This window comes from Seriola lalandi, unplaced genomic scaffold (genome assembly GCF_002814215.2).
Source record: "Seriola lalandi dorsalis isolate HSWRI2012SDOR001 ecotype SW California unplaced genomic scaffold, Sedor1 jcf7180002054941, whole genome shotgun sequence".
In the NCBI taxonomy this organism is placed as follows: Eukaryota; Metazoa; Chordata; class Actinopteri; order Carangiformes; family Carangidae; genus Seriola; species Seriola lalandi.
In genome coordinates this window covers 81465-105073 of record NW_019525492.1, presented here as the reverse complement: position 1 = coordinate 105073, position 23609 = coordinate 81465, and the positions used below count along the sequence as shown (strand labels likewise).

The 23609-nt window shown below is 45.5% G+C and overlaps 4 protein-coding genes across 8 annotated transcripts; all 4 read left to right on the top strand.

The window, feature by feature from the left end:
• The first annotated feature begins 205 nt into the window (after nt 1–205).
• bnipl (BCL2 interacting protein like) lies at nt 206–6471 on the top strand. Of its 2 annotated transcripts, none has more exons than XM_023393650.2 (10): nt 206–405; nt 2964–3044; nt 3516–3583; nt 3705–3959; nt 4090–4284; nt 4708–4810; nt 5011–5142; nt 5328–5414; nt 5647–5745; nt 6039–6471. In XM_023393650.2, exons 1-10 carry the CDS (start codon nt 371–373, stop codon nt 6061–6063), a joined length of 1080 nt encoding a protein of 359 aa, XP_023249418.1. In that variant the 5' UTR covers nt 206–370; the 3' UTR covers nt 6064–6471. The 2 variants fall into 2 exon arrangements, with proteins under 2 accessions (XP_023249418.1, XP_023249419.1); XM_023393651.2 differs by lacking the exon at nt 206–405 and adding an exon at nt 1107–1922.
• Nucleotides 6472–7676: 1205 nt separating this feature from the next.
• On the top strand, nt 7677–11287 carry LOC111644699 (thioredoxin-interacting protein-like). Its single transcript, XM_023393649.2, has 7 exons — nt 7677–8087; nt 8516–8591; nt 8680–8827; nt 9001–9213; nt 9336–9482; nt 9714–10046; nt 10706–11287. The coding sequence occupies exons 1-7, from the start codon at nt 7820–7822 to the stop codon at nt 10751–10753; spliced, it is 1233 nt and encodes a 410-aa protein (XP_023249417.1). The 5' UTR covers nt 7677–7819; the 3' UTR covers nt 10754–11287.
• A 974-nt stretch (nt 11288–12261) lies between these two features.
• Nucleotides 12262–23282, top strand: LOC111644701 (hereditary hemochromatosis protein homolog). Of its 4 annotated transcripts, none has more exons than XM_087170263.1 (3): nt 12262–12610; nt 14879–15886; nt 23148–23282. In XM_087170263.1, exon 2 carries the CDS (start codon nt 14959–14961, stop codon nt 15874–15876), a length of 918 nt encoding a protein of 305 aa, XP_087026389.1. In that variant the 5' UTR covers nt 12262–12610; nt 14879–14958; the 3' UTR covers nt 15877–15886; nt 23148–23282. The 4 variants fall into 4 exon arrangements, with proteins under 4 accessions (XP_087026389.1, XP_087026390.1, XP_023249421.1 ...); XM_087170264.1 differs by lacking the exon at nt 12262–12610 and adding an exon at nt 14130–14561 and having other exon boundaries at nt 14879–15699; nt 23148–23233; XM_023393653.2 differs by lacking the exon at nt 12262–12610 and adding an exon at nt 14132–14561.
• Nucleotides 19364–22947, top strand: LOC111644703 (GTPase IMAP family member 9-like). Its single transcript, XM_023393654.2, has 2 exons — nt 19364–19794; nt 21536–22947. Exons 1-2 carry the CDS (start codon nt 19776–19778, stop codon nt 22486–22488), a joined length of 972 nt encoding a protein of 323 aa, XP_023249422.1. The 5' UTR covers nt 19364–19775; the 3' UTR covers nt 22489–22947.
• Nucleotides 23283–23609: the final 327 nt, after the last annotated feature.

Sequence of the window (23609 nt, the reverse complement as noted above, 5' to 3'; positions counted from 1 at the left end):
AGCAGGCACTAGGTCCCTGAGGACTCCCATAACTTCCTCATGCTTTGAAAAGCCCTGGCAGCTGATTGGCTGACATTAATGAAGTCAAAGGGAAGCTGATCAGCTGCCTCACCTGTCTGCACAGAGCAGGCGAGCGTCGACCAATCAAACAGCGGCTCAGCTGTGAAATGCAGCAGAACCTGTCAGGCGGAGTGAGAGAGAGGGCGAGCGAGTCCCATAGAGTCAGAGTGGGAACTCCCTCAGAGAAAGAGAGAGAGAGAGGAAGCTGTGACATTGACACATACACACTCACACATACACACTCACACACAGCGGCGTCCAGCAGGTCATACATGTCGGTCAGAACAGGCTGTGACATCACTGTGACATCATGAGTGGACACACTGACGGGCACGCAGAAGACAGGTACGTTAATATTTAAAACTCAAACACTAAGATCCTGTGTGTGTGTGTGTGTGTGTGTGTGTGTTTCCTGTACCAGCAGAAAGAGGAAGTTTGATGAAGTTGTATTTTCGATACTGGCATTCTTTCTTCCAGGCGGTCAGTGAAGGGGTCGCTGTGGTGCATTTGCTGTCCTCACAGTGTTTTGGTTTTGTTTTGTTTATGAGCAGGAGGTGATGTCAGCATACTCCAGCTAACTTCCTGTCTGCTTCCTGTCTCTTGGTTCAGTCCAGTCCAGGTTCAGACCCACATCAGACCTGGTCTCTGTTCCGTCTCTTGGATCCAGATCAGGTTTCTCAGACAGGAAGTCTCTGCGACATGGACAGTTACATGATGCAGAGTCAGACACATCGTCTGTTTTATTCCACTCAATCCTCTTCTCTTGTCTAAACCTGGTGCCTACGTTACCCACAATGCACCTGGGTTTGAGATGTGTTATGCTAGTAGGTGCTAATATGTCCTGTGCCTGTGGCAGAAATGAGATCTGGTGAGTTCACTTCCCATGGACAATATATCAGCTGCCTTTGCAGACACTGATGACATGCAGTTATACCCCAACACCTGGAAACACCTGGGAACAGTTCAGCACTAAGTCTCCCTGGAACAGCCTCAAACAATCCTCGTAAAGAACCCAGAGCCCCTCTTAACCCCAGGAATCTCCTCGAGCCTCCTTATGAAACCACCTTAAGAACTCCTCAGAAATCCTGGAACCTCCTCAAGAACCCCTGCGCCCCCTTGAAACTCTCCTGGACCCTTCTCAAGACTTGTGGATCCTCTTCAAGTACATCTGAAACTGTCGAAACAAACCCTGAGCCCGTCTCCAGAGTCTTGGAACCTCCTCTGGAAACCTTGCAGGACTCTGGAATCTCCTTAGGAAACCATGAGCGTCACTCAGTCACACCACGAGCCTCCTCTTCTTCAAGAAGAATGAGAACAACCTGAAGACCTGCTCAACCCCTCCCACCTGGACCGCCTCAAGCACACCTCAGGCACTCTTTAAAGAATCCTCGAACTTCCTTAAGCCCTGAACCCCTCTCTAGAACCCAGGAACCTGCTGGACAGGTAAAGACACCGGTAAGACCTGAGAGAGGCCTCTCACAACTCCCTGGATGTTTCAGTTCTGTTTTTTCCCTGTCTGACCCTGAAGGCAGCACATTGGAAACATGACCCCCCCACCCCACCCCCACGTCCCACTTTCTGTTCCACATCTGATCTCCTTCGCTTGTGACCTAAGCAAACACACAGGTACACAGGTGTGGCTACCTGAGTGGGTGTGTCAGATAGCGTCTCAGCTCTGCTTCAGTAACAACAAACAGAGGAACAATATAGCCCCGCCCCCTCACCTGCTCAGGTGTGTCTCTGTGGACAGTCAGAATCAGAGTAGTCGAGCAGGTTTGATCTGATTCAGATTTTACTGGAACATCGAGCTCCTCACTGGATCAACTGCATGCCACACCGAGTCACCTTCTCACACCTGACAGGTGAGAACACCTGACCGCACAACATCTCTTCAACAGGAAAACCAGGAGCTTAAAACGACAGAAAAGTAAATGGAGTCAGGTGTGTGTGTGTGTGTGTGTGATTGTGTGTGTGTGTGTGTGTCTTCAGTTTTCTTGTGAGCTTCATTAATGTGGTTCTTGCATCACTCTCTGTCCAGACCTTCATTTCAGTCTGTACTGAGTCCAGGTCCAGGTCTGGGTCCAACACTAAGATTATTTGTTATTTTTAATGGTGGTTGAGAAGGAGGAGGGGGGGGGGGCACAGAACTGAAGGGGGGCAAAGATACTCCATGATGTGAATTAGACCTGAACCACATGTTGATCTGATTCAGTGTGACAGCACTTCCTGATGATGTCACCATCTCTGATGTCCCTCCACAATGAAACAGTCATAAAGTTCCAGTCCGGTCACAGTCAAAACCAGGCCAGTCCGGAAACACTTAGATCCAGTCCAGGTACCGTCAAATCCAGTCCAGTCACAGTCCGATCCAGTCCGGTTACTGTCAAATCCAGTCCGGTCAAAGTCTGATCCAGTCCAGTAAGAGATCCAGTCCGGACACAGTAAGATCCAGTCCAGGTCACAGAGCTGCAGCAGCTTAACAGCTACATATTACAGTTGATGACAGAGTGAAGGTGAAGACAGATCTGAGGTCAGTAAGTCCAGAACCAGTTCAGACCAAACTCCGGGTTTGGGTCTTTTTTCTCTGGTTTATCTGAACACGAGTAGCAAATATTTGGACCTGACACACCTCCACCTGTCTGTCGGGTTTGGAGACAATTCGTCCAATCGGAAAGCCCGTCAGTGAGAGGGTGGAGTCTGACATCATCACATTTAAAGGACTTTGTTCAACTGTCAGTTTGTGAAGGAGGAAAATGTTCCAGTCCTGACTGTCCCTGAACTCACCGTCATGTCTGCACTCTTACATCTGACTGATGACATCACGACTTGAATGATTTTCTTCATATCTGCTTCTTTGTCGTCAGTTGTTGTTGGTTTGACTTATGTCTCTTTTGTCCCTGCAGAGCTCCTGTAGGGGCCTCGGACCCCCCCAACATCCAGGACATGGAGCTGAGGGAGGAGTGGCAGGACGACGGCTTCCCCAGGTCTGTGCATTGATGTTTGACCTTTAACCTCTCAGAGACGCCAGACCTCTGGTTTTAACCACATTTACAGAACCTGATGACTGACTGACTTTTCTCCTGTGATCAACATGGTGTATGGTCTATCACATTTTCAAAATAAAAGAAAATTCATTCTCTGACTAAAAGCTGCTTCACAGTAAGAGTCCTTCATAGAAATGTAGTGGAGTAAAGGACAGAAGTTTACAGAATAATACTCAGGTCAATGTACTTAGTTACTGTCATCGTCATCATAATCATCATCATCATCATCATCATCATCAAACAGCAGCGCAGGTTTAAACCAACAGGCTCTGTTTCTATAGCTGATGATGATGATGATGATGGTGCCTCCATCTGCTGGTTTGTAAACTCGCAGCAGCTTTGATTGACAGGAGATATGACTATATTTAGTTTTAATCTCTTTATTTCATGTTCCTGCTCACGGCGGTCCAGACCTCTCCCAGAGGATTGTGGGAGTCCAGAGGAGGCAGCGAGCCCATCAGGAGGCGAGCAGCGACCAGGTGACCACGACACTTGGATTAATATCCTCTTCATGGTTTTTTTTCATTTTGTATTAAATATTACATTATTGTTTAATGTCTCATCATTCTGCTTCTCTTGCCATGACCCCTCCTCTCTTAGCTCCGCCCACCAGCCTCGCCCTATCAGGTACAGTTGGGGGTGGGGTTAAGAAGCGCCTGGTGGCCCCTTCTCTCAGCCTGACGCTGAGCGGCAGAGACTCTCACGACCAGAGCAATGATGGTTTCTCTGCCGCCGCCCTGTCAGCAACGCCGGACGACACACCATCACTGGACATCAACCTGGAGGCGCTGGAGACGCCATCAGACAGCGAGACAGGAACTCTGCCTGACAGCACGCACGAGCTGGAGTGGGACGGTGAGACTCATCTTGTGGTCGTCCTTGTCTGAACAACCAGAGTTTGTTTGGCTGCACTGGAAACCAGTTCACCAGCTGCTCAAACACTGATTACTGCACTAACTCCTGACCTTTGAACTCTCTCTGACAGATGACCTACCCAGGATGGGGAGGGGCAGGACTGTGGACGTGGTCAGAAACCCTGCGGAGCCATCTGAGGGTCTGATGGGAGTGGACCAGGTGGACAGCAGGGGGCGCCGCTGGAGGCGGTTCTGTATCTCGGGACAGGAATACCAGGTCAACATGAGTGTCCTGGAGCCGTACCTGCAGGTCCTGTCACACGGAGGTCAGAGGTCAAATATACTACTCACCTGAAACTGACAGCGAGGTCAGGAGGGACAGCCCCCCCCCCTACAGGCAGAGAGCAGTAACTACAGGAACAGTGTGACATCATCCAGAAATAAAACAATTTACAATGTGTTTTCTAACGCACCTGTTCTGCTCTGTCTGTGCTTTTAATATCAAAATCAATAAAACGATTAAACCTGAGACAGCAGCGACTGATGCTATGCTAAGCTAATTAGCTTCAACAAGCTTTGGTTTCAATGACCAACTCTGTTACTCAGATGTCAGATCAATAAGTCGGTCCAGTTCTACTTTGACTGTCAGTTGATATAAGTGTGTGTCAGCCGACACCTGTAACACACCTGTAACACACCTGTAACGTGTGTTTAACTGTGACTCTTCTCTGCGTCTCCCTGGTTGTCAGGTTACTACGGAGACGGGATGAACGCCATTATCCTGTTCACTTCCTGTTACCTGCCGGAGAACACGGTGGAGGACTACGAGTACGTCATGGACAACCTGTTCAGGTGAGACCTGAGGTCACACTGGTGGTTTGGCTGCTGAGACACAGACTGAACCAGGACCAGAACTCTCAGGACTCGGCGGATGATGATGAAGAGAGTTTGAGCGGAGCTGAAGAGTCCGGTCAGATGTGTTTGACGATATTGTTGAACTGATGAACACCTGGACACAGGTGTGACACAGTGTTGTGTTTGTGGACCTGCAGGTACATTGTGGGGACTCTGGACCTGATGGTCTCTGAGAACTACGTGCTGGTCTACCTGTGTGCCATGGCTCCCAGAAACAAACTGCCGGCCATCAAATGGCTCCACCAGTGCTACACCTCCATCGACAGGAGGTACGACGGGTTCACTCACCAGGACAGCTCTGAGGGGCGGAGCTATCACGGTGTTTCCTGAGTCTTATGTTTGTGTCGTTTCTTTAAACGTGTGAAACTTCAGAAGAAACTAAACATTTTATATCATGTAAAGAAATAAGGTTGTTTCCATGACGACAGAGGTGTAACTCGTTGTGTGTCTCCAGGCTGAAGAAGGACCTCAAGGGGCTGCTGGTGGTCCACCCTGCCTGGTACATCAAGGCTCTCATCACTGTGGTCAAACCTTTCATCAGGTCAGCAACACACATCTACCTGTTCATCTGGGTAACCATAGCAACAGTCCATTACAGTTAAAGTGCAGGTAGCTGTGCTGCAGCTGATGGACAGGTGAACCTGAAGAGTTAAACTGACCACAAACCGATGACTGACGATTGATGACTAACTCTGTGGGACTCACAGTGACCGTGCTTCACAAGCTCTCTGACTTCCTGTTGCTGACCTCTGACCTCTGACCTGTGTCCACAGTGAGAAGTTCAGCAGGAAGATTCGGTTTGTCCAGAGTCTACATCAGCTCTCTGAGTTCATCCCCACAGACAGACTGCAGATCCCAGACACCATACGCCAGTAAGACCATGACATCTACTGGACTGTACTGTGGTTCTACTGTCTCTGTTCTACTGTCGGGTTCTGCTCTGTTAAATTACTGATGGACCCTGTTGGACTTGTCTCTCTCTCTGAGTCGATCCTCCTCCATTTCCTCTTCCTGGACTGAACTGGTCCTGATCCAAGAGGCCTCTTCAGTCCTGACTGACAGACCCAGGTATTGAACCTGTGACCCCTCACAGGTTCGATACCTTGGTGGGTCAGGACTGAGGGAATGTTTCCTGTTTGACGGTAACTCTCTGATCGTCTCGCAGGTTCGACGAGAAGCTGAACAGATGACGATGACAGACTCTGACGTCGACAGACTGGATGGATCCTAAAGGTCAAAGATCAGCAGCCTCTCAGCCTGCTGACCTCTGACCTACTGCCTGTACAGAAGACACACAGAGACTCTGGGTTTATTTATTCTGTCTTTGAACGGGGGGGGGGGGGGTAAGTTAAACTGTCTGTGGCTCTTAACTGTAAAACTCAGGTTCAAGTGTAAACACAACCAGCTGATTCACACATGCTGGAAGTATTACAGGTGTGACTCAGGTGTGACCCTGTGAGTGTATAAAGGTGGATTGACTGTATTTTTCTCTGTGTTTGTTGGAGGTTTTTCTGTTTCAGCATCAGCAGTGAACAGCTGTTTCACCTGCTCCACCATCCTCCTGTAATAAAAACATCGATCAAACTTTTTGAACAAAATTTTTCTGAGATTGTCTGTTTGTGTTTTTCTGTTCTTCATCACCAAAGTGACCATCATCATCATCATCGCACCTTGTTCTTTAGTTTATAAAGAGTCTATTCATTCATCAGACTGAGACCATGTACAGTGTGTTTCTGTCTCGGTCTGCTGGTGAGGAAATCTATTGATCTAATTCTGCTATTATATTCTGTCTATCGTTATTATTATTGTTATTATTATTATTATTCATGACATAAATAGTTTTTATTAGTTTATAATATTTCATGTTATCATTTAAAAAGTCCTCTTTCAGGACTTCAGGGACTCGGGTCCAAACATGTTGGTATCAGACTCACATCACTAAACTCACTGTAACACCAGATCTGATCCTGCTCTGTCAGTTCCTCCTCTGTCCAGCAGGGGGCGGTCTGCTCCCACAGCTGGGTCTCACACTGAGGTCCCAGGACCTGCTCAGGTGTCACAGGTGGAGTTTCATTTACTCTGTGAATCATGTTTCAGAGCTGCTGCATCATTTCAACTGAATGAATCAGACCCCGAGTCACTGAACAGTCAAGATCCACTTACTGGTCAGATAACAGACAGGAAGTCAGGGAATATCTCACTGATGTTAGCACGTCCTAATTAACAACCTTTACTTTCACTCCACTGTCTCTGCTGCTTTTATTCTCAGCTGTTGTTAACAAGTCTGTGGACAGGACCAGGACCAGGGGCCAGGACCGGGGGCAGGACCCAGGAGCCAGGCGCCAGGGGCAGGACCGGGGTCAGGACCGGGGGCCGGAGGGTCAAATTGTTCACCTTTGTTGTTGTGAATTTAAGGGCCACACAGAGACGTCAGAACAGTGGATCTAAACCACAGGCTGCTTCTTCTTCTCTGATTGCTTGCTTCTTGTTCTTGTTTGTGTGTTGAGACAGTGGATCCAGGTCTATTCTGTCTCTGATGACTCTCCTGTTCAAATCCTGTCTCTTATTTATGGCCTGCCAGCTACAGGCCCCCGGCCCCTCCGCGGCACTAACTGTCCACGCGTCTTCTCCGCGCTCTGATTGGCAACATTTGACCAACCATCGCGGGCTGACCAATCAGAGAGCTCCATTCACCGGCGGCGCTGCGTGTCCACACTCTGAGCACGTGCTGCCCGGTGAGCCTGTAAGGCGACACCGGGAGACCCGCTGCTGCCCCTTCTCCGGTATAAAAGTGACCGCAGACTGTTTACTGACACAGAAACAGAGAGAGTTTTCACTCATTGAACTGACTTTTATCTGATTTCACTAAACACAACTTTTACTTTAATCTTATCTCATCATTAATATTCCCGCCAGCTGCCGTCACCGTTAGAGTATCGGTCCATCATGGTGCTGTCCTCCGTCAACAAGATGAAAGTCTTCCAGCTGGTCTTCTCGGACCCCGGCAGGTCCTTCTACAGCAGCGGGGACAAACTGTCCGGCTCCGTGCAGCTGGAGGCGGCTCACACCTGCAGAGTGACCGGCCTCAGTGTCACCGCCGCCGGCTGCGCCCACGTGGACCACCGCGGCGGGAAGAACCGGAGGAGCCGCAGCCAAGAGGTGGAGTACCTGAAGTATGAGGAGGAGCTGAGGCTGGAGGAGCAGCTGAGCAGAGGTAAAGAGCTGGTCCTCAGAGACAGTTAGTATGTTTATAATAACATGTTAATGTGTTTATAATAACATCATCTCACTGCACTGATCAAATAGACAAAATCACTGATAGTTATAATTAACAATATAAAGTTTAAAAACAGTAATCATCCTCCGGTCATTACATCATCATTATAATATATAATAAATAAATAATAATGCTGTGATGTCATTGATCAGATGTCAAATGAATCTGATAATTTGTTTTAATGTGTATTTTTTTATATTAACGTGTTGTATGATACTGAATTAGAACTGATGGAGTGTGTTAGTGTGTGTGTGTGTGTTAGTGTGTGTGTGTGTTAGTGTGTGTTAGTGTGTGTGTGTTTGTGTGTGTGTGTGTGTGGAGTTGAACCTCTGCCTCATGAATCACCTCCACCTGTTTGTCCTCAGACTCTGACGGCTGCTTCCTGCTGCAGCCTGGTAAAACCTACAGCTTCCAGTTCGGCTTCGAGCTGCCGGCCCCGGGGTGAGACTGATAGACTCATCTGATAATCAGTAATGTTATTGATCCCAGCAGCTGATCTGTCCTGACGCGTCCTCTGCTCTCTCCTCAGGCGTCTGGTGTCGTCCTATAAAGGAAAGTTCGGTTACGTGCGGTATTACACCCGGGCGGTGCTGGACAGGCCTACCCAGCATGCTTTGCAGTGTGAGAGGGAGTTTGAGGTGGAGGAGCCGCTGGACATCAACAAACCCGACCTGCTGGTACGAAAACTCTCTGTGATCCAGCTCCGCTGTAGCTCTGAAACAATCAATCAATGAATCCATGAACTGATAAACAAAAGAATATTAAAATATCTCTAAGTAGAACTTACTGATGCCTGAAACCACACACACACCTCACACACCTCTGACCAGGTGACTCTGTCCCCCTCCAGGCTCCGGCCGCCGCCGCCAAACAGAAGAAGGTCACCTGTCTGTTCATACCTGACGGCCAGGTGTCCATCAGTGCTAAGATTGAAAGGAAGGGATTCTGTGAGGGAGAGGAAATAAATATAAATGCCAAGTTCGAGAACACGTGTTCACGTATCGTGGTGCCGAAGGCCGCAATCATTGCCAAGCACACTTACCTCGCCGACGGACGCAGCAAGGTGACGCACAGACAGAGGACGAATCTCAAAACAAAATGTCTCTAGGGTCTTCAAGAGATCAGGAGGTCTCTGGTCTCTGATCTCTGGTCTCTGGTCTCTGATCTCTGTGTGATTCTGTTCAGGTCTTGCGTCAGAAACTGTCGGCGGTTCGGGGAAATCATATCATCTCTGGGATGTGCGACATGTGGCAGGGGAAGAGCATCAGGGTCCCCAAACTGAAGCCATCACTGCTGGGCTGTGACATCATCAAGGTGGACTACGCCCTTATGGTAAGTCATGGTCGATGACATCATAACTCTGTATGAAAAGACCAATAGAAAACCTGCCTGAACTCCACATGAGTAAATCCATCTTCATAGAGGGATCAGAGGAACTGTAGAGTAAAGAGGTGAAGAAGAGATTAGACCTGAACCAGGTCCAGATCCAGATGAGATGACGAAACAAGATGAGATTAGATTAATTAAAATGAGGGTCCTTAACCTTAAACCCCCCCCCCACAGATCTACCTGCACATCCCAGGCAGTGAGAAGCTGATGCTGGAGCTGCCTCTGGTCATTGGTACGATCCCGTTCAGCGGCGTCGGCAGCAGAACCAGCAGCATGAGCAGCCAGGCCGGGTCGCTGGGCAGCCAGGCCGGATCCCTGAGCAGCTGGTCCTCCTTCCCCTCCGCCCCCCCGAGCTACAGTAACATCCACAGGGACCTGAGAGTGGACGGGCCCCGCACCCCGCTGCTCCAGGACTACGACGGTGGGGAGGATGAGGAGGACGATGACGGGGGACTCTTCATGAGAGCACCTGAACTGCACTACCCCCCTCCCCCCGCCTACAGCGAGGTGAGACAACGACCTGAGGATCTGATTGGTTTAATCTCTTCTTCAGTGGTGTCAATCAGAGAGAAAAACATGAGATGAGATGAGACCAAATAAAAAGATGATCGGAGGCTCTTAATCAGGATCGTCGAATCTTCTACAGATGAAACGAGATAAACCGACGTTAATGAGAGAAGATCGATACAATAAGATTAGAAAGAATGAGATAAAACAAAATGAGTTCAGATTAAAAGACATTAGATGAGATTATTGAGATGAAAACGGTGAGAAATGGAACGGGATAAAATGAAATGAGATAAAACAATAAAGGATAAGATTTGAGGAGAAAGTCAGATCATATCAGATGACCTAAAAATAAAATTACATAAAATGTGAGATAAAATAAACTGATAACATGAGATGAGGTGAGATAGGATGGGATGAGATATTTCATATATATATATACTATTATATTATCAGGGATCATTTTAACCCTTGGATAGGATGACAAAATGAGATGAGACCAGGCGATAGAAATGATAGATGAGATTAGATAAATTTAATTACATGAGATGTAATGAAAATAAAATAAAACGAGATGATTAGATGAGATTAAATGAGATGAGATGAGGTTGTTCGGTGTCGTCCACCCTCCTAATCATCTTGTGTCTGGTTGTCTTCAGGTGGATCAGGACGGCGTTAACCCTCCTCAGGTTGTTCAGGTGTTCTGAGGACATCCTGACGAGGACCAGGAGACGAGTACGACGTCCTGTTAAGACCATCCATGATCTCGTCACAGTTTCCTGATGGGACTCTGAGCTTGGCGCTCACGTGACTCGTTATCTGACCTGTCTGTTATTCCCCGTCGGTTCAAGACTGAAGCGTGGAGCTTGGTGATGACGATGACTCAGCAGTTTTCTGTCAGTGACGCAGATGTTTTCTGTCAGTGACTCAGATGTTTTCCTTCAGTGACGCAGATGTTTTCTGTCAGTGACGTAGATGTTTTCTGTCAGTGACGCAGATGTTTTCTGTCAGTGACGCAGATGTTTTCTGTCAGTGACGTAGATGTTTCTGTTTTGTTGTGTAGGTAAACTCAGAGGAAAAGTTTTGTTGTGAAAAGTGTTTTTGATATTTGCTGTCTCTCAGTCCAGTGTTCGGATTGGTTGTTTTGTACGACAAGAGTTAAAGAAAGTTTTATACATTTTGTAAATAAAAGCAGATGTTTATTTTTTTTACTCAGAGAATAAATCCATTTTCAAACTGTCCCTCCTGATCCCAGCGTGTTTCACCACAACAAATAAAACCTAAAGTACTCTTCAAGTACAGATGACGGTAAACAACAACAAGCACAACAAAATCACCACCAAGTCTTACTGTATAAGGTGGTTGATGCGTTCATGACCTCAGGTAGAAAATCAGTCATACAGCCATCGTTACATGTGCAGTTCAGCTCTCAGTGATCATACAGAAAGAGTAAGCACTGTCTGAGAAGGGACATAGGCCTCTGGCAGTCATCAGCTAACTCAGTCTCTAGGGCTTATCACCCGAGGAGGTGCGCGAGGGGAGGGTGGAAACACGAGATGGGGGGGTCCCTCTTGGAAAACGACCCCCCTCCTAGAACTGAAACAGAAAGACCACGAGAGTTATTTAAAGCTAAATTAAAGCTAAAGCTATTACACTTTCTGTATAATCACTGAGAGCTGAACTGCACATGTAACGACAGCTGTATGACTGATTTTCTACGTGGGTCCATGAACACATCACCACCACTCACAGTTAATACGAGCTAATACATCAGCAATGAGAATCTCATACTTTAACACTGACAGGAGCCATTCTGCATAATGACAACTTTTACTGTAAACAAGGACCTTCTGTTGGTCAGCACTGTGACCTGTAACACAATATGTTTACAGTGTTGTCACTACATTTACCCGAGGACAGGTGTGAATACCTGTCACACTGCTGGACTTCAGTAAACTCAGGTTTGACCCAAGTGTTTCCTCCAGCACCGTAAAATCATCATCAACACTGTATGTACCTGACTGTGTTTATGTAATTGTCATGATGCGTTTGGCGCTGTCAGTGAGTGTGATGGTGGAAGTGGGATAAAGGTCAGAGGAGTCTGGTCTTTGTTTGGACAGATGCACGGAGACACATTTAGACTCAGTGTCTCTGGATCAGGTCTCGTCTCTGCTCAGTGAATCTGTCTCCGTCTCATTTCTGTAAAACACTTTTAGACAGAAAAAAATGTGAAGTCACAACATTTTGTGAAAAGATAGTTTTGAGTGAGGATGTTGTCTGTGAAGGAGAACACTTATAAAGACACTTAATGACACTTTTCAAAAGGAACTTAAGTTTTTAGAAAGAAAACTTTTTTGAATCAGATTCAGTCTCTAACGATGCCTTCAGGGACCTCGGGGTCTGCTACATCTACTAACTCAGTCATTCAGCCTGATGCTCCTTCTCAGCCACTGTCCCGCTCTTTGTTCCAGAACCTGTTGAGGATGCATCTCTTCAGAGAGACCTGCTCTCCTCACACCTCTGACAGCCTCACCTGTCTAACCAGTTCTGACTGTGAACTTCAGGTGAGTAAATGTAAATGTAAATATGTAAATTTAACAAATAATGAAACCTTTAAAAATAACAATGTTTTTACCAACTGAAACGTCTTCAGGGGTTTAGACCTAGTTTAAAGCTCAGGTCAGTCCTGAAGGAGTGTGTGTGTGCGTGTGCATGTGTGTGCATGCGTGTGCGTGTGTTGTATGAGCAGTGTAATCGGACTCTGTTGTTTACAGCTGTTCACATCAGAATCTCCTCGGTGTGACCTCTGACCTCTTGACAACAACACATCAACACACTGTAGCTGCACAGAGACTCACACATACAGCACATATCACACATCTACTTTCAGTTTGGACTAATCTTAGAAACACGTGTAAACAGACCTGGACTCTGGACCAGAACCACATCCTGCAGATCTGCTCTAATCATGTTACATTTGGCCTCGATACGTCTCGGCCTCGAATGTCTCCTCTGCTTTCTCTTTTTTTTGGAGCTGCAGTCCTCCACCTGCAGGACCAGCAGCCCGGCATCACTCTCATTGGTCGGCAGGGTATCCCAGGCTGCGTGTGATTGGCTGATGCCCGGAGATCACTCGTTCAGAGAGTGCTCGGGCATCTGAGTCAGCGCTGCCGCCCAGATTCCTCTTTCTGTTTCCACATTTAGAAGCACTGAGCTAACGCTAACGAATGAAACTGGGTCCTGCTGCAGGTCAGCGCTCATGTTAACCAGCCACTGTGAACACACAGCCAGCCAATCACAGCGAGGCACATAATTAACAAGCCAAAGCTTAACGAGTGTGGTGTGCTCGTTAAAGTTGAACTAATAATCTCAGTTTATTTCATTCAGGATTCAAACTTCCCACGACAGGAAATAAGCTTCATAGAAAGAGTTTCCAAATTAAGAGTTTAAAGATAGAGGTGAAATTTGAGCTGACCTCAGATCAGAGAGGACTTCCTGGAAGAATATGAAACAGGCAGAGGGACAGAGACACAGACTCTGTTGCTATGGTTACCCCCCTCTTCAGCTGTGGCAAACCAATCATTGCTGAATGACATAAAACACATCACTACTGGAGCTCCAGCACAAGAAAGTCTCCACAAACACCAGGTTTCTGAAGTTTCTGGTTTTATTCTACGACATAAAACACGTCAGTAAATTCCCCATTCCTGATTCTTGAAGCTTTTATATTCTCTGTTGCTATCAAGCATCTGAATGAGACGACAGAGGTTTTAGGGGACGTTAAATGTCATTATGTTGAACATGAAAATCGATCTACTCACCAGTCCACCTTTAGAGCCTCGTTAACTCAGCAGTCCACCTTTAGAGCCTCTCTGTGTGTTTATACAAACCGTCACTAACTCTGTCAGAGGAAGAGCTTTTGTAGAAGAGGTCAGAGAGGAATCAAACTACAAGCTGAAGTTTAGTGGTGTTGATGTTGACGTCATGTGACCCTGGTGAAGTTGGTTTATAGTCCAACATTAGCTTTTTTACTTCTCATTGTTTTGAGGCTTCAAACATCAAACAATGATGTTCATTAGTGAAGATGATGCTGCTGAACTAAACCTCAGGATCAGAAAACTGTTGTTATTTTCTCTAATAATCCAAAACACAACGGAGAAATCCTATTGGCTGTTTGTGGAGGGAACCAGGGTGAAGCTAACTTCAGGTGGACCACAAACATACTTCATCCTGCTGCAGTCTATAATCCTGGTAATGACACAGTTAACTGTAACATGAACCAGTAGAGAATCTACTCTCTCTGATTGGTCAGAACCCTATAATCTACCTGGAGTCACCTCTGTGCAGGTTGGTGATTGGTTTGTAGTTTTCAACAAAGAAAGAGAAAGTAAAGAAGCGGAGCAAGTCAACAGGAAGCAGGTTAATCAGGTTGGACAGATACCTGATCATCGATCAATATGTTTGTCATCCGGCTGATGATTGTCTCTCTGTTCGTCCATCAGGTGATGAGTTCAGGTAACAAACTCCTGCTGTAAACTGCTGTTTCTGTCTTGAGTGTTACACTGATAGTGAAAATGGTTCTGACACAGCAGCTGCTCTTATTAGTCAATCAGTTTGATCACAGATCAATGACCAACTGTTTATCTGTCAGTTGACTCAGACCTGATAATAAACCTGGGCTGTTTATCAGACGCTGTGGACCACTTCATTACTGCTCTGCAGGAACTAACTGAGGGTCTTTCAAAGGAGGCAAGTCTGCTGCTGAGACCTTTGCGTGTCTCTGAGCTTTTCTAACATTATTCACGTTTCCCATGATGCTTTGTTCCTCCCAGGTTCAGGACGACACTCCCTGTGGGTGCTGGCCTCCTACATCTCAGGGACGACCCCGTTTCCAGAGTTCTCTGTGGTCCTGATGTTGGACGACGTCCAGGTGGGTTACTATGACTCAGAGCTGGACCGAATGACGAGGGTCGGCAGGGCAGGTGAGGAGGGGGCGGAGCTGGGCCTGCGCCAGGAGGCCGTGTTCGTGTTGCGGGAAATGTTCTCCAACATGGGTAGGAGGCTGACGCTGGTCAAACACCGCTTCAACCTGACGGCGGGAGTCCACGTCCAGCAGAGAGTGACGGGCTGCGAGGTGCTGGAGGACGGACAGCCGGCGCTCATCATGTTCAGGGACGGGTCCAACGGGCAGGACGCCGACAGCCTCATGTACAACATGACACACTTCACATACGCCGGCAGGGAGGGCGGGGAGATCCAGTGGGACGCTGTGAAGAAGACGTACTTCCAGATGCTCTATTCAAATATCTACCTGCCCCTCTGTGTCCGGACTCTCAGGACCCTCCTCGACAGGGAAAAGCACCTGGTGATGCGTCGGGTCCGACCTCGAGTCCGCCTCATAAATAAACAGGTAGTGGGCGGGGCTCAGGTCACCTGTCTGGCTACAGACTTCTACCCTCGCCACATCAACCTGACGCTGCTGCGGGACAGCCGGCCAGTGGACGAGGACGAGCTGACCGGCGGCTCAGTGCTGCCCAACGGTAACGGCCTCTACCAGGTGAGGAAGACGCTGACGGTCGGCAACGAGGAGCTGCGGAGAAAACACAACTACACCTGCACCACCTCTCACCTGAGCCTGGACAACCGGCTGGAGGTGAGCTGGAGGGCCGAGTTCTCCCGCTCTTACAGGGTTCACATCATCTCTGCTCCTGTCGGCCTGATGGTCGCTGTCCTCCTGCTGCTGGTGCTGCTGTGGAGGAGGAGGAGGAGCAGGAGGTCAGAGGGCGTCGCCATGGAAACACAGGAGCAGCCAGAGGAGCATGAGCTCTAAATGAAGAAAGGTGATTCAGACACAGAAACAATACACACCAGGTGTGTGCAACCTGCAGCAGGGTTACACCTGAGCAGGTGATGTCACCTGTGGAGTCTTTATGGATGAAGACCCGTGAAAGACGTACCAATACCTGATATTCATACTTTTCTTTTCATAGTTATTTTAACTAGTTCCTGTAGTTTCATGTGTAATCTGCATCATATCTTTATGGAGTGTTTTCTTTGTCAAGTCTTTGAATTTGAACTATTCAGTGAATACAGCTGGCGGATTAATGCAGTACAGTAGAAGTATACAGTAACCAGTAAAGTACCTCCAAACTGAACCTGTAGTAATTGTACTTGAAGTAATTGTACTCAGTTTTCAGGACTGGACTGTGTGGTAAAGATACTGTCTCAACTAATGGGATCAATAATGATTTAAAAAGGTAAAAAGTGTTTTTCATCACCACAACATAAAGCCATTATATAATACCTTTAATGATGCTGTGTGAGTATTGTCCTCCTCTGGACCAAACAGCCCCCTGTCACTCTCGACCTGCCCACCAGGTGTCCTCAAACTGATTCTCAATCCCCTTAGCTGCACCCTCACACACCTGTAACAGAGTCTAATATGCAGCAGTAGTATGTGGTTTAAATTTCACAAAACCTGTATTACTAGTTGTGACGTGTGACCTTGTGTAGTGCACTAAGATAGTGTTGTTTAATTTGTGTAGGGTCTGTCTATCTATCTATCTATCTATCTATCTATCTATCTATCTATCTATCTATCTATCTATCTATCTATCTATCTATCTATCTATCTAAATTACCTGTCGTCAGTCAGTGACGTCACGTGGCGACCTTTGACCTGAGGTCATCCATGATGTGCTCTAACTTTTAATGGAGCTGCCACCGTGTCGCGGGACGTCGCAGACAGACACTCGGCGGGAGACACGTTGGGATTTTGTTTCACTCTCGAAGGCGGGAACTCCAGCTGCCGGTGAGTGTGTTTACAGCGGTTTATGTGCGCGTTGTATCGCTGTACCTCTAAGTGGGCACACGCACCTAAGCAACCGTTAGCCGTTAGCCGTTAGCCGCCAGCTAATGACACAGTTGTGTTGCGAGGGAAAAACGGAACAGGTTTTGACCGGCGACCTTTGTTGTTAACGGTGAACCGTATTTCTGTATTTCAGTCGTCTTAGAAAATGTCATTTTACTGTCAAGTAGCGTTAATGCTAGCTAGCGGCTTATTTAGCTAATCCCACTTGATGGCGCCGACTATTCACTGGAGTTTACTAACCTGCTCCCGCCTGAGATGCAGGTGTAGTTTAACTTTAACTTTAACCAACTTGTATTTGTGCAAACATTTGATAGGTTTTATAGTCACAGAAATACTGAAACTGAATATAAACATAAATTCATTATTTCAATATTAATTACTTTATTTATGTCATTATAGATCTACAAATAAATAAGGACAGATTGTGGCTCAGTACTATGGAGCAAACATAATGTCCTGGAAGATTCCTGGAAAAGGTAAGACATGTCTGTTTTTTGTGGAAGGACTCATAAAACTCCAGGTATGGTTATTACCACGGTTTTTGGGTTTCAGGGAATTCCAAATTTCATCATGCTTCTTATTTACCTGGTAAGAAAAAGTTAACAACTGTTTGATTTAAAGTCTTTAAAAAAAGAGATTCATGAATGTGTTTCTTAACAGATTACACACGAGACAATAGTGGTTCTCCTGTTCAACTACAAGTTATAACACAACTGCTTACAGTCTGTTAACCAGCTCTGCCTTCTTCCTGCTGAGGCATCTTCCCTGGATGCCAGAATTTGCAGAACAGCTCGGTTCCTTATTTAATTTCCTAAGAATGGGTAGATGAAGAAGAGGTGGATTGATTTGTGAAGATTCAGGTTAATGGAGAGCTGAGGTTCAACACCAACACTTGCCTCTGCAGTCACCATTTTACAACAGGTAGTTTTTACAAACAATAATCTGAGACAAACTGTGATTCAGAGAAGGGGACAAACTGATTATGTACCTCCTCAGCCTTCATCCCCCATGTCATGCCATCATCATCGTCGGCACATGCCCACATATGAGTGTAAGTTTCATTGTTTGCTTATGTTATAATTCTAGTATGTGACTTAGTTAATTGTAAATCTACTAAACTAATGTGATTGTACATGATGTAGCTTAGCATTTCTTCCATGTAATGTTAGCTCTGTTAGTGCAGGTAATGGGCTAATGGCCTTATTGTAGGTAAATACTCAGCTAGTTCACAGCTAGTCCTCTGTGTTCAACAGTCATATATTTTGACAAGTAATTATATGCAGATCATGTTTTTATGTTTGTGTGTAATGGTCAACACGGACCGAGGGACACCTGGTCTAGCTAGGAGGGTGTAACTTTATATTAGCACCCACCAAACAAAGGTTGTTTTTTTTGCTTGCTAGCGTGTAAGGTTAGAACTACCAAACCTACCAGTCTCATTGGCAGGTAGATTTTCATAATGCTCCACAAAATGACAGTGTATGTTGTGACTTCACACCTCACCTGTTTGACCAGTTAGTACAGTTCATGGATTTATCTGCGAACTGTCAATCAAACCCTGGTGCGGACCAAAGAACCGAACAGAGACTGAACTATTCACAAGATTTTATGAAAGCAGATATGTGATGATTTTACCACAATTGCAGAAGCTAAACTACTAATAAATCCATCTGCTGATCATGGCGTGGGTTAGGGAAGACAGACAGGGAGACAGATTCTATAAATGTTGAAAACATATTTTAGTCATTTTAAAAAACTAAAACCACTTATCAGCCATTTCTGTCCCCCACATTAGGAGTAATTAGAAAAGCTCACAGTCTGCAGTTTGGTATCCAGTTTTACCAGCACGTTATTGGTCAGGAAGTGCGCACTTTGTTTAAATGCATCAGTATATCTGACTCATTAGAATTTCAACTTTAACAGTTAGTTGTTTTCACAGAACCACAACAGAGACAGAGACAACCTGCAGAAAGACACCAGAGAAGTTGGATGTCAGACGTACCACTGTAAGGAAAAGCACTGGCCACACAAAAACAACACAAACCAATAGAGAGGACACAGGTATGTTGAGAGGTCAAGTTCTTTGTTTTTATGAATGTCTGTGATGTAAACAGACTCTAGATGTGCTCAATATGGGGGTTGAAAGAAAACATTGACACCTGCCAGATGCAGAATAAATGTTGGCTGTAGGTTTGCTTTGAATTGATATATAATTTTTTATAAAGCAATTTTTTAGTTCAAAACAGTCAGGGATTAAGATGATATTCCAATATTTCTCCTGTCAAGTCAGGAACCACTGACTCAGACAGAGTGGCAGGGAGAAAAAATCAGTGACTTCCTGTATACCAACGTATTGTCGTGTAGATGCACTTGTCCTGCCCACTAATACATAATGAAACAAGTGCTGATGTCTTGCTGTCACTGTATCTTAAATAAAGTGCTCTGGGATACTCTCACCTCGAGTGAAACACAGCTGTTGTATTTCTGTGATAAGGCATTTAGAATTTGCAGAATTTTGGTATCTTTCTAAATTCTCCAACACTTCAGGTGATTCTCTGCTGGTTTTATAGCTACAGCTGGAAGCTTTGACCAGCTTTGAGATTCCTCCATCTGTCATTAGATTCTGGCACATCCTTCAGCTTTAGTTGCAGCTCCAGTATTTCCTGTTCACACTGTACAGAAAACAACCACACCTAGATTACTCTTATACCTCAATAAAAGATCTGAATCTGAAGTATGCAGAGGGCGGGAGGTGCAGGTTGAAGCAGACTATAATATAGAGATGAAATGAATTTATTCACTGACAGAATTTAGGCAGAGACAACACTCAACACATCCACCAACTGTAAAAGACAAATATGGCACATCGTTGGCTTGGTAAATTAATTTACAACTCTTATCATTTCATTTGAAAGACTCAATATATATTTCTATAACAATTATCAGCTTGACATTCGTTTTAAAATGCATTTGTATTTGCTATGTTTTCGTTCGTTATCAGCCTTGACTACCAGTGGTGAATCCAACATGGATAATGAATTGCAGTGTTACTGACCTTGTTGTCTTTTCTAGCAGCTGTTACTTACTTACTTGCTTACATTCTGCATTTTAATGCTACAACTATCTTTGCTATTCCTCATTCTTAGTATTTTTTGCAACTTATCAGTGACAAGACAATCTGCTTCCTCTTTACACCGCCTCGCGTGTTCCCAGTGTACGTGGTTGCTCAGGTGTGTATGTGTTTTTAGGTGTGATAGTATGGACAGTGATCGTTTCAGTTTTTAAAAATGAAAACGAAGTACAGTCGACACAGCCTTACTATCATCTTGTGGGCAGGTTGGTTTGGCTAGCCATAGGGGGAATCCAATGGTCCCGGAGTCCGAGACATGTTTCCCCGGCTTCACATGCTGCTTCCTGTCAAGCAGGAAGTTAGTGATCCAACTACAGGTGGAGTCAGGCACGCTTAGTTGGGAGAGCTTATCTTGCAGCAGAGCCGGGATGATGGTATTGAATGCAAAGCTGAAGTCCACAAACAGGATCCTGGCATAGGTCCCTTAGGAGTCAAAGACCCTGTTCAGACCTAGTATTAACATCTGTCTCAGTGGACAGCTGTAAGTTCAGGTGTAAATGCACCCAAGATGCATTGAGGACGCATTGAGAACCGATCACTCAGACCACATTCAGAGGTGTGTCTGCATTCTTGTTCGCTTTCTCTCAGTCACAATCACAAGCACATTGACAACAGGTCCGTCGCTTGTCTAAAAACAACAACATATACCTGTTAATTTGCATATAAAGCAGGAAATGAGCTCCGAACACAAGTGGTCAATCGAGATGCATGTAGAGACGCATTTTAAAGCCAGGTTTGAATTGATGTACTTAAAGCTGACCACTTGTGATTGCATTAATGAAGACGCATGTTAATACCAGGTCTGAACAGGGCCTAAGTGCTGGAGGGTGAAGTGAACAGCCATGTTGACAGCATTGTCTACAGACCTAATGGCTTTGTTGGCAAACCACAGGGGGTCCAGATGTGTGTTGGTGATGGCTTTGAGGTAGGAAAGCACAAGGTGCTCAAAAGACTTAATTACTGCAGAGGTCAGGTAATCATTTAGTCCTATGGTCCTTGTTTTTGGGGGATCAGGATGATGGTGGAGGATTTGATGCAGGCAGGCATGTGGCATCCTCTAGTAAGGTGTTAAAGATGGAAAATCTTCTTTTCAGTGGAGCAGTAATTTCCATAATAACCATCAGCATTTTCATTAGAGGGCATAAATTTGGCAACTGAAACCACAATGATTTTTGGGCTAAATGTGATGTAATTACTACAGACAAATTAAATCTTTTTGAATGTGACTTCATTTGGAACCAGAGGTTTTTTCGGACCCAGTATTTAGTGGCTGTCAGTGGTATTTCACTTAAAAATACTTCCAAACTGGCTTCAGTCTGACACTGTGGTAGGAACTGCCTGTACAGAGTTTGGACTCTAAAGGTAAAACGTGGTTTGCTTTCAGGGTTTTATGTGCGAGAATGGTGCTGACAGAGACACAATGGTATAATTTTGAATTAAAGTTTGCCTTTTACAACATCAGTAATGTCTTTTGAATTTCTCCAACAGAGGCAAAGGGACAGGAGCTCAGGATTGCACTTGTTGGGAAAACTGGAGTCGGGAAGAGCGCAGTGGGAAACACCATCTTAGGGAGGAAGGTTTTTAAATCTAAGATGTCTATGTCCTCAGTGACATCAGAGTGTCAGAAGGAAACAGGAGATGTTGCTGGTCAAACACTGGCTGTTGTTGATACTCCAGGTCTGTTTGAAACCAAAAAAGAAGAAAAGGAGGTGAAGAGAGAGATCGCTAAAGCCTTCTCACTTGCTGCTCCTGGTCCTCATGTGTTCCTTATCGTGATCCAGCCGAACAGATTCACAAAAGAAGAACAAGAAACAGTGAAAATCCTTCAGGACATGTTTGGAGAAAATGCAAGAAACTACACTATCGCCTTGTTCACCCATGGAGACGACCTGAAGGAGGAGGGAGTCTCCATAGAGACATTAATTAATGAGAATCAGCCTGTCCGTGACTTCATCAGTCAGTGTGATGGACGTTACCTTGTGTTCAACAACAGAGACAAGAATCTCCTTCAAGTCACTGAGCTGCTGAGAAAGATCAACCATATGGTTCAGAGAAATGGAGGAAGCTGCTACACCAATGAAATGTTTGAAGCAGCTGAGAGAGCCATAAGAGAAGAAATGGAACGTCTGAGGAGACAAAATCCAGGTATTGATCAGGAAGAAGCAAGAAGACAGGCAGAGAGAAACAATTCGTTTATTTGGGATTTTCTCAGGAGCACAGGTGGATTCACTGTTGGAGTAGCTGTTGGAGTAGCTGCTGGAGTAGCTGTTGGAGCAGCTGCTGGAGCTGCTGGAGCTGCTGGAGCTGCTGGAGCAGCTGGAGCAAGCATTGCAAGTAGAGTGGTACCTTTAGTGGTAGCTAAAGTGGGAGCTGCAGTGGGAACTGCAGTGAGAACTGGAGCCTCAGTGGTGGTGAATGAGGGGGCCTGCATCATACAGTGATATTCGATATTACTTATCCATTAGCTGCGGCTCATAACAGGGAATTGTCATGGTAACAGTTTAATCTTTATTTTAGTGTATGATCTTTATCAGCCTGTTGTTTTCCTTTGTTCACTTTATTGATTATGAGCTTCTTCATTAATAATTGACTGTTCATCATGTTATTAATGAGAAACCTTCTAATCCTTTAATGTAAAACGATCAACGTCATATTTTGTAATAGAAGCTGTAACAGACGTCAGACACACTGCACTTGTTTTGTTGAATTATACATCATTAATCAAAAAGAATAAACAAACATTTTTTGGTGTCTTCAGAGGAGGTGATGTGAAAAAGGAAAGTTTTAAAAGGCTGGAATTAAAAAGTCTGCAGAAAAGAACAGTGAGATTTTGTTTCATGTATCTTCTTATCATTTACCTGTGTAATAACATGTTAATAAATAAATATTCCAAATGAAAATCTGTCTCAAGACTATTATTGTTCAACACATTTATTTGATTAACAGATTTTAACATTATTGGTGTCAAAATGTTTTCTCTCTTTAACTGTTTTAAAATCATGTAGGATGATTGACTGTGTTGAAAGTACAGTGCTCTGACTCCTGGTGGTCAGGTGGTATCTCACACTGTCACATGTCTAATCACCTGTGTTGTTTTCAGGGTGTAGCTCTGACCTGAGGGTGGTGCTGGTGGGTCAGGAGAGAGTGGGGAAGAGCTCAGCAGGAAACACCATCCTGGGAAAGAAGGAGTTCGACTGTAAGTTCAGTTCCTCACCTCTGACGCTGAGCTGTGAGAAGAGAGAAGGTGATGTTCAGGGTCGCAGAGTCTCTGTGGTCGACACCCCCGGACTCTTCAGCTCTCAGCTGTCTGAGGAGCAGGTGAAGACACAGCTGGAAGAAGCACTAAAGCTGAGCTCTCCAGGTCCTCACGTCTTTCTCCTCACCATCCAGCTCGGAAGATTCACTGAACAGGAACAGAAAGGTCTGAAGACTCTGGAGAAGATGCTGAGTCCTGATGTCTCTGAACACACCATGGTGCTGTTCACCTACGGAGACCGACTGGAAGACATGGACATGGATCAGTTCATCAGAGAAGACAAGAACCTGCAAGAGCTGCTGAAGA

Bases quoted from the DNA above. Each gene is read 5' to 3' on its own strand.
- bnipl (XM_023393650.2), top strand. From the start codon at position 371: ATGAGTGGACACACTGACGGGCACGCAGAAGACAG. The intron at 406-2,963 runs GTACGTTAATAT...TTGTCCCTGCAG, and splicing joins GACGGGCACGCAGAAGACAG to AGCTCCTGTAGGGGCCTCGG. The intron at 4,285-4,707 runs GTCAGAGGTCAA...CCTGGTTGTCAG, and splicing joins GCAGGTCCTGTCACACGGAG to GTTACTACGGAGACGGGATG.
- LOC111644699 (XM_023393649.2), top strand. From the start codon at position 7,820: ATGGTGCTGTCCTCCGTCAACAAGATGAAAGTCTTCCAGCTGGTCTTC. The intron at 9,214-9,335 runs GTGACGCACAGA...GATTCTGTTCAG, and splicing joins TCGCCGACGGACGCAGCAAG to GTCTTGCGTCAGAAACTGTC. The intron at 9,483-9,713 runs GTAAGTCATGGT...CCCCCCCCACAG, and splicing joins AGGTGGACTACGCCCTTATG to ATCTACCTGCACATCCCAGG.
- LOC111644701 (XM_023393653.2), top strand. From the start codon at position 14,504: ATGTTTGTCATCCGGCTGATGATTGTCTCTCTGTTCGTCCATCAGGTG. The intron at 14,562-14,878 runs GTAACAAACTCC...TGTTCCTCCCAG, and splicing joins CCATCAGGTGATGAGTTCAG to GTTCAGGACGACACTCCCTG.